The 12,662-nt window shown below is 41.2% G+C and overlaps 1 protein-coding gene across 2 annotated transcripts in view; it reads left to right on the top strand.

Annotated features, from left to right (window-relative positions):
• The window catches only part of lamc3 (laminin, gamma 3), a 68,187-nt gene that overhangs the window by 6,643 nt on the left and 48,882 nt on the right, over positions 1-12,662 (top strand). For both annotated transcript variants that reach the window (XM_049020905.1, XM_049020904.1), the window contains exons 3-6: positions 7,166-7,296; positions 8,822-8,988; positions 10,891-11,079; positions 12,486-12,603. In XM_049020905.1, the coding sequence (XP_048876862.1) occupies positions 7,166-7,296; positions 8,822-8,988; positions 10,891-11,079; positions 12,486-12,603 (605 nt within the window). The remainder of the gene's footprint in view (positions 1-7,165; positions 7,297-8,821; positions 8,989-10,890; positions 11,080-12,485; positions 12,604-12,662) is intronic.

Raw genomic sequence — 12,662 nt, 5'->3', positions numbered from 1 at the left:
GCACCTTACAGTACAGTACAGTGCACTAAACATCAACATTTTTTCAGCCACTACTGAATTCTTTAATCATGTACAAACATTATGCATAGGATATTTATTTGTTTGTTTGTGTGACCCATAATCGCTCAAAACTGACCTATCAAAAACCAGGTACGATGTACGCTGACTGTATTACAATACATTTCCCATATTCATGCCTTTAAGAATCTTGTAATGTGATTTGAGATACCCCTCAAGCGTGGCTGTGGTGGTTTAGTTAGTTTTTTGCCTTTTTAATATTAGCTTTTATAATAGACATTCCCTTTCACTTTAGGAGTTTTACCTGGTTGGGTATTTGAACAGAATTAAAGTCTGTGTGTGCTGAAGGATGAGTAATTGTATTAGTTAAAAAACTACTTCATTGAACTCAAATAGATTTCATTAAGGGATAAATGGAGATATCTGGCACTTTTTGGTGCTAAAAAAGAATAAGCTGAAACTTGTAAGAATGAGGACTTAGAGAAGATAATACAGCCTGTATTTTCTGTGGCTGTCATTAAGGCTTAATATTGAGCAGGATGTGTTAGTGAGCTTCACATTTATGTGCTGTTATATTAAGAAAGCAGAGGGAGGTCAGGAGTAGGTCAGGAGGACAGTCAGCAGGCAGGAGTAGGTCAGTGAAAATTCAGGAGGAATTATGTTAGAGTTATGGACAATGCTAATTGATCTCATCTGCTGTTCCAATACTTTTGGAGAAGACTGTATAATATTATTATTTAGTAAAAACACTGCTAGTAAGTAATTTTGTATTCCAAACACTTTATTAATGTTTAACTCTGCTGGGAGAAAGAATACATACACTCACCGGCCACTTCATTAGGCACACCTTGCTAGTACCGGATTGGACCCCCTTTTGCCTTCAGAACTGCCTTAATCCTTCGTGGCATAGATTCAACAAGGTACTGGAAACGTTCCTCAGAGATATTGGCCCATATTGACATGATAGCATCATGCAGTTGCTGCAGATTTGTCGGCTGCACATCCATGATGCGAATCTCCTGTTCCACCACATCCTAAAGGTGCTCTATTGGATTGAGATCTGGTGACTGTGGAGGCCATTTGAGTACAGTGAACTCATTGTCATGTTCAAGAAACCAGTCAGATGATTCGAGCTTTATGATATGGTGCATTAGCCTGCTGGAAGTAGCCATCAGAAGATGGGTACACTGTTGCCTTCCTATCAGCTCGAACCACTCTGGCCATTCTCCTCTGACCTCTGGCATCAACAAGGCATTTTCGCCCACAGAACTGCCGCCCACTGGATGTTTTCCCTTTTTCAGACCATTCTCTGTAAACCCTAGAGATGGTTGTGCGTGACAATCCCAGAAGATCAGCAGTTTCTGCAATACTCAGACCAGCCCGTCTGGCACCAACAACCATGCCACGTTCAAAGTCACTTAAATCACCTTTCTTCCCCATTCTGAAGCTCGGTTTGCAGCGGTTCATCTTGACCATGTCAACATGCCTAAATGCATTGAGTTGCCACCATGTGATTGGCTGATCAGTAATTTGCGTCAACAAGCAGTTGGACAGGTGTGCCTAATAAAGTGGCCGGTGAGTGTAGTTTATCCTGTGTCGGTGAACTGAGTTGCCCTGCAAAGCTCCTGCAAGCCGTAGTTACCATATTTTACAGATACTCGTGTGTTTTATGAAAGCGTTTTCCCATTGTCTGTGTATGTTACTGCTCAAAGGAAACAGTGCACAGTAGCAATTGGGAATTTGATTATGTGAATTACTTAATTATATCTCAAGGTAGCGGAAAAAGCTAGGGGATAGTGAATGAGTACTGAGGCTAAAAAGAGGTAACAAGAAAAATTGCTTCTTGTATATCAGATTCCATATCCTTTGTTTATACATTTTAGGTATTTTTGGTCCTTAAGTCTCTTCACTTTGTAGGCTTGCAGTACAGCCTCTCTGTTCCATCTTCAAAATCGTTGTATCCTTAAGATTCATTATCAATACAGGAGGAAGCATTTTTTTACAATATACATTCAGTGGCGTCACTTTTGACCCAGGTTGCTGTAGTTGATGTAAGGCTGTTATTCAGCCGCTTCTAATCTGCTATATTAATATTTGGAGCTAATATTTCATCTGTACCCGTCTCTCCAGTGTTTGACGGAGTAGAGATTAATAATTAACAGGGATGACTTCAATTATCTTTCTGTCATTTGACATAGATTAACAGACATAAAATTGTAATGCATTTATAAGGAACCATCAAGGGAAAATTGTCACTGTTCCCTTGAAACATTGTCAGGTCCATCCAGGTCAGTTTAATTTCCTAAATAACAGCTGACATGCCACCGATAACATTAAAGTTTTATAGCAAGTATTAGCTGTTGAAAATGAAATGATCCTCTGCTGCACCATCGTTAAGCCTAATTGGATATATTTAGTATCTGGACTGCCATGTGTCGTAGCTTAACTACGTCTACAATGATTACATCATGACATTTAAGAACCAGAAGTTGAGTATTTATATACTGCATCACCATTGTGAAGTCCGTCCGTTTGTCCATCCATCCACTCTCTGCACTCGCTTGTCCTATTCAGGGTTGTGGGGGGCTACGAGCACACTGCAAAACCTCATTCTAAGGTGAACTAGCTAGCATAGGTAAATCCATATGCCTCTGAAATACAGGTTGAGCATTTTCCATTAACTTGGCCAGATATGCAAATGATAATGTGGGAGGGAAATGGTAGTGCAGACATTATGAATATTCCAGTATGTCCAACATGATGTTCGAGGACTGAAAGCTGAAATTCTGATCATTGATATTTTTATAGACTGTATTTATGTGGCATCTCTTGCCAAAAGTTTGTAAGTTTGCAAGCAAAAATGGCAAATCCAATTAGTATGGCCCCACCAAAGACACATTTTGCTATGTCCCTCTGAGTTGAAGTTCTATAGAATAAAGGTTTAAAAATTCATGCCAAAGCCTTCAAATCAAAAGAAGTAAAAATGGAATGACAATGAATCTATCATCAGCATTTTTGATGGGATCCCGGTACAAACTGATTTATTGAAACAATGAAAAGTGCATGAATGAGTTTCAAATCACAAAATTGATTACTAATTACGTAATTTTCAGATTGAAAGTATGATAGCTATGTGCATCTTCCATATTTAATAAATCTGTAATTTGATTGATGCCTATAATTTTGCTTATGATCATTCTAAAGAAATATGATAGTAAAGCATAAGAAGCTTCCCTTTGAAGCATGTCATTTTTTGCAGTTTGTAAAACATTTTTTTATCAAAAGATAATGACAACCATTTTATGAATCCAAATTGAATTTGTTCAGTCATCCATTAAAATGGTTCAGCTCGCTCTTATTTTAGGTGAAGCAGGAAAGCTGTGTTTTAAATTAGATTTCTAGTCCTGAATGAAAATGAGGGAAACCGAGGGCATGATGAAGTTCAACAATCAAATTAATAAGCCATAATAAGAGACTCGTTTTGGAGTCGCAAGGAGGAACCTGCCGTCTGAGACGAGATTTTGCCACTGAAAAGAAGAAGTGCACAGTGTGCCTTCATCACGGAAGAGGAGTGTATTAGTCAGGGCATGCTGTCGCTGCAGAAATCAGACTGCTCCGTAATGAACACGTGACTCTGGCAATCACTGCACTGGCTCAGGGAAACCTCACTTTGCATAAAAAGAGCTTCATGATTTATGCATGTGCCGGACTACATGACATGATCTTGAACTATGCATCCATTTTCCAGAACTGCTTCTTCTATACAGGTTCTGTATAACAGGTCCACGGCCTATCGCAGGAAGCACTGAGCATGCCCTGGACAGAACTAGTCCATCACTCGACAAATATATACATATCAAGGCCAATTCTGTAGAGGACAGCATCAACTTTCTGTTATTCAACCATGAAAGAAATGCTTTAGGCACACAGGGAAGCCGTGATAATTCATCATATACTGAGGGGGTGTAAAAACATGGACTTTCTGGGGGTCAGCGAGGACTGGGTTGAGAAACAGGGATCTAGAGAATGTTAAGAGACAAAGTCTAAACATAATGTACAAAAAAAAACCATCCAGTAGTGTCAAGTAAGTCACTTAAGCAGAATGAAGGTTGAGACATTCCTGAAAGAGATGAATTTTCGCAATTTCTGAAGGCTGTGAGGGTCTCGACACTGTATATTTTTTACCGAATCACTCCACCTTCCAGGTTTTATGCATGTAAAACAACCAGCATAAGACTAACTTCCACATAGTAGTGAAATCACAGACAATCTTCACCTGCTGATTGTAAAAGGTGGGATGGAAGAAAAGTCCTGAACTTTATGCACCTCTAGGGAACTAATGGAAAAGGGCAGGTGCAATGTGTGTACATGCTGGTGTCCCTGCCCTTTACCGTATCCACGGGTACTGTATCCACGGGTACTGTATCCACGGGTTCTACATTTGCAGATGCAATCAACCATGGATTGGCAAAGGCATTCAGACATTGGCTGCTGTATTTTCCCTTGTTATTTGAGTTGTATAAGGTATTATAAGTAATCAAGAGATGATTTGAAGTATATATAAAGCATGAAGGCTGTATGTAAATACAAAACCAATTCATATAAAGGGACATCCATCGATTTTGGTACCAATCCATTATGGAAACTGTGGGCCGATTGTCATCTAGTCTTGAGATGACAGGTGCCTGGATTTTGACAGGTAGGATTTTCCTCAAAATAAAGATGAAGTGATCCTACTTGATCTGGTGATTTCCGCAATGCTGTTAAGGTTAGCTGTTCAATTACCACTTTTCCTAAGCTCCTAGGAAACCTCGACAACAATAATGACTATGATCCATGCTGGACAGTAATGTCATGTTGAAGAATAGGGCTTTGAAAGGTTGATTGGTAGGTGGCATTCACTCGTAGAGGCTGTGATGTCCGTGAGGCATGTGGAAAGGCAGAGATTGTGGTTTCCTTTGGAGGAACACTGGGGTTTACATGGATGGCCTTGAAACAGCCTTGTTTTGGTAGGAGAACCCATTTGACTGGATGATGTGACCTAGGAAGGAGGGTACCTAGCTGTGAGGCAATTCCAGAATGATCCCTGTGATGATCTGAGAGGAAGTATACAGGAGAATGTGATTTTCCAAGGCTGCAAGTAGGTCCAGAAGGATCTGGGGCAATTGACAAGCTAAAATGTTAAAGACAGGAAACTGCTCTGTAGTTTTCAGCTGGTAATGGGTTGAATGTTGGCTTTTTAATCTGTGGATTTACTTGAGCCTGTTTGAATGCAGGGCATAATGTGCTGTCAGAGGCGTACAAAGTGTGCGAAGATGATGTAAATGCATTTGCTGATGAACTAAAATTTTAAATTGTGTGAATGCCATTTCACTAAACTAATTAAGTTCTCAAAAAAGTTAAGTTAGGGAACTTACCGTAATTAAGCTAACTAATGAGCCGTGACTAGAAATCAGAAAAGTAGGAAAATATTCCCAAAGCGACATGATTTATGAACCGTCAACAAAATAAATTTGTTGATATTACATGGAATGGAGTTTCTCCTAAACTTCCTATTTAGCCAGCCAAGTGCTAAAAGGTTACTCAAAGCAAGCACTGTGAATAACCATAATGACATTTCAGTGTTTTTAAGTTATTGTTGACTGAGTAGCCAGGCTGCATTGTACGCAAGTTGAATTTCAATAATATGTTGTAAGAAACATCTATTGTGTTTCCATTAAAAGCCAAGCGTGACTGCAGATAGTCAAGAAATAATACAAGTTATGTATTCCATTGTTGCCCGGGACCTGTCTCGGTTGTTTGACCGCAAGCTGTCCTGGAGAAACAAACTCATCACTTTGTTGGTAAGATGGAAGTTTTAAAGTAGATCTGTAGCTTTTATTACCTAATTATATTGTAACATTCAGTACATTGGAATACTAGAGGATATTTATGATTTCCCATTAGGCAAGTCTGGAGCACAGCCTACTTTACTTCTAATGGCTCATTGGAATAAAATTAGTTCATAGAATAGGGTGCAAAAAGAAGTCAATCAGTGTGACATCAGATTTTTTGGAAGTAGACCCTCATCAATAATCTCAAGGGGAAGACACAAATTATCCTTGGGCTGCATTTTTATATAACTGGCAGCAGCTCAGCAGTGTTCTTGATAAATATTCTGCAGAGATGGGACTGTGATCATTCTGTCTATAACATTTCATTACTGGCTGCTGCAAAGCTCCTGTTTGATTTGTAAGGGGCAGATTACTGATCACATGGCCGGAGCCATTATCGCTGCCATGAATCTCAAGAAGGTGGCAGCACTGAATCCTTCACATAGAAACCAATAAAAACTCTCCACTTGAAGCGCTGCATTCATTTGTCATTATGATTCATGCAGAGGCCTTTAATTTTTTCTTTACCGGTGGGTGTACCAGGCATAGTTTGGATCACGAAAGGACTCGAAAGGAGTTTTTTGCACTCTGGTAGTTGGTACTAGGTGGTTGAGAAGCTTAATTGTTTCACAGTACACTTGGAAGAATATGTGTCTTGCACGCATAAGCCCAGATGTCAATATAATTTGTGCCGAATCTTATAAATTCACTCAAAACCACAAACTTAACAAAGCTAATCAATTTTCAGTCATCACTTCAGGATGAGGACTCTTTCTCAGAATCCCCATCTCTCCCATATTTGTATTACAGGAATTATCCTGCTTTTTGATTGCATCACTTACGTTCTCCTTATTCTCCGAGTATTTCACCCCATTTCAGCAGATGTGTTAAAGCACAATTAGGTCCCCGGTGTAGTCTTTAAAACGGTGACACCAGACATGACTGTAGTGTTGCTTTCCTACTCCGTACATTATTCATATTTGTGTGACCCCTCAGCACATTTCGAAGAGTTATTTGTATTTGACTAGAGAATAATGTGTTGCATAGTTCCCGTTATATTTTATTTCTTCCAGTCATTAGTCTTAACCTCCTTTTGTCTGAAAGCCCTGGGAGACATAAAGAAACCAATGCAACAGCATGCTGCCCTTCTGTTACTGTCTACGCCTTTGTTGTACGCATATCTTCTAAATAAAAGGGGAGAATGCTTCGTCAGCTTCACCCGTGCAAGTCCTCCTGCACCAATAACGCCCCCCCCCCCCTTTGCAATGTTCCAGGAGTGGGTCACAGCCACGGATCTCCTCATCTCGCTGGTCAGGCTCAATACCTTCGGCGATGAATTCTTCAAAGACTCAAAGGTCCTCCGTTCCTACTACTACGCCATCTCCGATTTCTCCGTGGGTGGCAGGTAAAGCACTCGGGGCAGGTGCTCTTTGCCCAAAGCTTCCTTGAGTTGCTTGTGCACTTTTACTTTACAGGCCAAACTGTGGAGAAGCAATTCCTCACCTAAGATAAGTAACTGTCTGTTTTTAATGAGCAAAATTGCTTTAGTAATGTTTGTGTAATTTATGTAGATTATGTTTGGAATTCTAGGATACTTCTGCAATTTCTATCATTTGCATCATGTTCAGACTAGTTACTTTCAGTCATGGTGCAATTACTTTAAGGTGAGGTGTTTTAAGGTAACTTAAAACTAAATGCAGGTAGTTGAAGTAGGATTTGAAATGACAATGTTGGAGTTATGTGGTTGATTATTCCAATTAGTCTGATTTATTGAATTTAAACACTGGGTCCATCAACCGTATTCCAACAGCTTATCCAGACTTTTGGGACAGTGGCCCTTATCCGAGGCAGCAGGGGTGAACTGTGGATGGATAGCTAGTCTATCACAGTAGACACACACACACACATACACACACACTACAGCAATTTGGAAATGTGAGCTCGGTGCACCACTGAAAGGAACTAGAGAACCCCAGAATCCCACATCGTGTAGGGTAAGCAAAGCGGGATTCAAACCCTCCAGCCCTAAAGGTGAAACCACAGAGTTCATTCCCACAGCTCCCCTTTGCCACCTGTCAAACACTGGCCACTGGTGCATCAAGTGCTGACAAGTTCCACCAACAAAAGTAGGATTCAGCTTGCTTCTTCCCAGTGAGAAATGTTATGCAAATAATAGCTGCCTTTAATTTCAGAATTTCAGACATTCAGGGGAAAATTACAGTAAAATAATTACATGATTTTCTTTCCAGCCTCACTAACAGGAACATTTACACAGGAATTATTCAGCCCACTTGTTTTTCATGCGTTTTGAATTTTGCTCCTCAACCAAGATGCTTTAAACATTTTCCTCCCCAGATGTATCTTGATAAGCACTTTGACTTACTTTTTATTCTGCTCTTACTGCAGCCCTCAAGCGGCTGCAGTCCTTGTCAACTCCTTCGTGTTTTTCCAATAGCCTGCAAGAAACTTCTTTCTCCTTTGTGTCTTGTATTTAGAAGCAGAAACCTTATGTGAATGACAAATTAGACCACTGGAAGCCACTATACCTTATACTGCCTTGAAAATTATTTGATAATTATTATTTATTAGTTTATAATTTTTATTTTTTTTTCTACTGTGATCGATTTATAACAAACCTTGTTACATCATAGAGTGAGAGGTCATATTCCTGAACCTGAAAATCTGGTGTCGATTATCCTTGAGCCTTTAAGTTTGATTTTATATATATATATATATATATATATATATATATATATATATATATATATACATATAAATATAACTTCTCTATTTAAACTAATGTCACCCTCTCACTCTGTATCAAGGAGGTTATTCTTTGAAAAAGAGCCGGGAATCACGCCCATTCAGACCATGAGCAATGGGCATCGCTGCAGCTGAATGACAGAGGCTCTCTCCCTGTCTCGGACCAGGTGTAAATGCAACGGTCACGCCAGTGAGTGCGTGCAAGGGGAGCACGGGAAGGTGGCCTGTGCCTGCGAGCATCACACGACGGGCACGGACTGCCAGGAGTGTCAGCCTTTCTACCAGGACAGGCCCTGGGCTCGAGCCACAGCTGATTCAGCCAATGAGTGCCAGTGTACGTGTGTGGGCAGCCTCCAATAACGTCCAATTCCCAGTCAGTCAGTTCCCATAACAGCCAATCACCAGTCAGTTAGTTCCCATAATGGCCAATCCCCAGTCACCTTCCTAGACAGTTTTTTTTTTTTTTTTTTTATCTCCCAGAGGTGTATTTTCATACCAAACCTGCCATTACTTACAGATACTTAATGTATTGTAGGTTCTTACTATACTATCTATTAATGTTATATTACAAGGCTAATTGTAAATTATTTGTGATAATTAACCATGTTTATTTTTATTGGATGGACAGTTAAGTGGATTAAATGTAAAATACATACTCAAAAAGCTGCTGCCTTTAAAGGCAAAAGTAATGAAAAAAATAACTTGAAATAAAAACCCACACAAAATGCCCAGAGCACCAGAAAGTAGGAAAGGGATCTGACAAATCTATTCAGTAAATGAAATTACTCATTCTACATTGTGTAGTCTACACACTTTATGTGATATACTCATATTATACACAGAATCAGAACGCATGGGTTACTGAAAGGTACGAGAAGAAAAATGAAATTTAAGCGACGGTACGAAAGCACAAAGCAGTATCCCGTGTTAATGGCTTTACGCCCCAATCTATTAGGGAGCGAGCTTTTTAATTACTGCTGCTCACTGAATTAAACAGATGGCTTGTTGAGGGAAAAAATCTGAAACTGAAAGAAATTAATACACATAATCCCTCTAGCCAATAAAAAGCGATTTGAGCCACTTGCAGTGCAAGCCGTTTGATTTGAGGAGCTTTTACATAATGCTGCCCCATATGGCTCCTTTGTTATGGCAGGTGAAGGCAGGTGAGGGCAAGTGAAGGCAGATGAAGGCAGGTGAGGGCAGGTGAAGGCAGATGAGGGCAAGTGAAGGCAGGTGAGGGCAAGTGAAGGCAGATGAGGGCAAGTGAAGGCAGGTGAGGGCAGGTGAAGGCAGATGAGGGCAAGTGAAGGCAGGTGAGGGCAGGTGAGGGCAGATGAGGGCAAGTGAAGGCAGGTGAGGGCAGGTGAAGGCAGATGAGGGCAAGTGAAGGCAGGTGAAGGCAGATGAGGGCAAGTGAAGGCAGATGAGGGCAAGTGAAGGCAGGTGAAGGCAGATGAGGGCAAGTGAAGGCAGGTGAGGGCAAGTGAAGGCAGATGAGGGCAAGTGAAGGCAGGTGAGGGCAGGTGAAGGCAAGTGAAGGCAGATGAGGGCAAGTGAAGGCAGGTGAGGGCAGGCGCTCCCAGTGTTCACGGGAAGATTGCAGCACTAATATTCTCAGCATTCTCTCTTCAGAAAGTTGCAAACTTTTGACATTGGGAGTTTGATGTTTTAATAATATAAAATAATGATGACATCAGAATCTGATGGTGCGATACCTTCATAATCCTTCCTAAGCACTCAGGGGAAGGTCTGATTCAGGCAGTCCAGAACTCTGGAACAGATTTAAGGACAGATTTGCATATTTTTAATGCCTACTGATGTCAAAGAAGATTCCCCTTGAAAACACACCAGCACAAAAATTAAAAATAAAAAATATGCAGGAATAAAGCATCCAGTTTGGAATTTAGTCATGGAATCAAGTCAAATCAAAGATGCGGTTTATATAATGATGTGTCTTTTTAAAGCACCTCTGCACACACTGTTCCCCAAAGAACAGATTCTGAACTGCTTTGATGCCAAACACACCAGAGAAGATACGCATAATATCTCAATTCAAGCGTACATTTATAAAACCCAATGCACCACCTGGAAAAGGTGCAAAGTTAATAAAGAAGTAGATTTACACACACAGCAGTTATGGTGTGGGAAATATTACCTATCCTTAATTTGTGATTTTTCATTTCAAGTCTTGTGATTTCTTGGTTCTCTTAACCCCCCTCCTCATTTCGATCCCCAGTGTGTAACTGCAGTGGCCGAGCAGATCAATGTGTATTTGATGCTGAGCTGTACCGCAGCACGGGCAGCGGGGGGCGCTGTGTGGGGTGTCAAGACAACACTGACGGGCCGCACTGCGAGCGCTGCCGGGAGAATTTTCACCGTGACTCTCCACAGGACGACTGCCATCCCTGCAACTGTAATGCGCTGGGTAAGGTGCAGCAGGTTCCTCACTGCACCGGATTAGCATAAAAGCAAAAGCAACATGCGTTACTGAATTAATCCATCAGCCCATCTAGCACTGACCCAGGACAAGGCTGTTACGAGACTGGAGCCTTCATGGGGAAGTACAAGGCACAAGCCAGGCGGGATGCCAGTTCATTAAAATGAATAAATGAATGTTCAAGCTAATTGAGAGAACGAGAACATTTACAGTTCGCTATGGAACCTCAGTGAAGTGTGAAATCCTGTGAGCCTTTTTGATGTTTTAATCCACCGCATTTTTAAGAGCAGTGGCGAAGCGGACAGTGGGGACATGTGTGCCCTTATATCTAATTTGGAGTCATTCATCCCCATCAATATCAAACTCTGTCCTACCCTGTTACTTAAGGGTACATGGCATATTGCATAAGGTTGCATAACGGCACATGGTACGCATATTGAATAAGGGTGCATAAAGGTACCTGGTATATTGCATAAGAATGCATAAGGGTTCATGAGATATCGCATAAAAGTTCGTAATGGCATATGGTATATTACATAAGGGTTCATAAGGGTACATGCTATATTGCATGAGGGTGCATAAGGGTATATGCTATATTGCAAAAGGGTGCATAAGGGTATATTCTATATTGCATAAGGGTGCATAAGGGTATATTCTATATTGTATAACAGTGCATAAGGGTTCATTAGATATTGTTTAACAGTTCATAATGGCATATGGTATAATGTATAAGGGTGCATCAGGGTACATGCCAATATCCATAGCTTCTGTCAAAGGTGCTGTGAATTCCTACTGCAGTTACATATACCTGGCCAATGAAATTATTCTTATTCTGTTTCCCTCATGACCTGAAGCATAACAGATGGTTGAATTGCTGAATCGTCTCTGGTATGTTTTCATGGTGGCTCCGGAGCACAGAAATGTAAATGTTATGTCAATACACAAACCTTGACTTGCATTTTAAGAAGCCTGAAATGCATTACTTCAAATCCCATGACCATGACTATAGATGATTTGTTTTTTTTTCTCGAAAAGACTGTAGCTGATTGGCTGCCAGCAGCTGCTATTTCATACAGCACCCATCCTGAATGGTGTCTTGGGTCATGTGATCGCATTGATGAAAGTCTCACCCTGACTGTTCGCTGTTCCTTTTAAGTATGAGATATTTGGGCCCATCTGGATTCTCAGGAAGTACAACTTGCTTTGCCCCCCCCCCCCCCACCGTTTTTTATGTTTTCAAAAGCCTCTCCACCCATCTGAGCCACCCCAGCGTATTACCATCACAACGGGGCAGCCTTTGAAAGGCCCAGGAACAGCCTAGAATGAATGCGGGGGCCTTGGGCATCAAGCCCTGACCGCCACCCCTTTATGCTCCTTCCCTTCCCCCCATGTAGGATCACTGAGCCTGCAGTGCACCCCTGACGGCCGCTGTCCCTGCAGGCACACTGTCTCTGGGGAGAAATGCGACATCTGTCAGCCCGGGTTCCACACGCTCGGGGTCGCTGGTTGCAGGTAAGGCAGCAGTGCATGTCTAAGTCGATCTTACTCCTCGCCCGTTGACCCACCTGCGG

Source organism: Brienomyrus brachyistius, chromosome 7 (assembly GCF_023856365.1).
Source record: "Brienomyrus brachyistius isolate T26 chromosome 7, BBRACH_0.4, whole genome shotgun sequence".
NCBI classification, from domain to species: domain Eukaryota; kingdom Metazoa; phylum Chordata; class Actinopteri; order Osteoglossiformes; family Mormyridae; genus Brienomyrus; species Brienomyrus brachyistius.
Note: the sequence above shows the minus strand (reverse complement) of the source record. Positions and strands in the feature narration are given on the sequence as shown.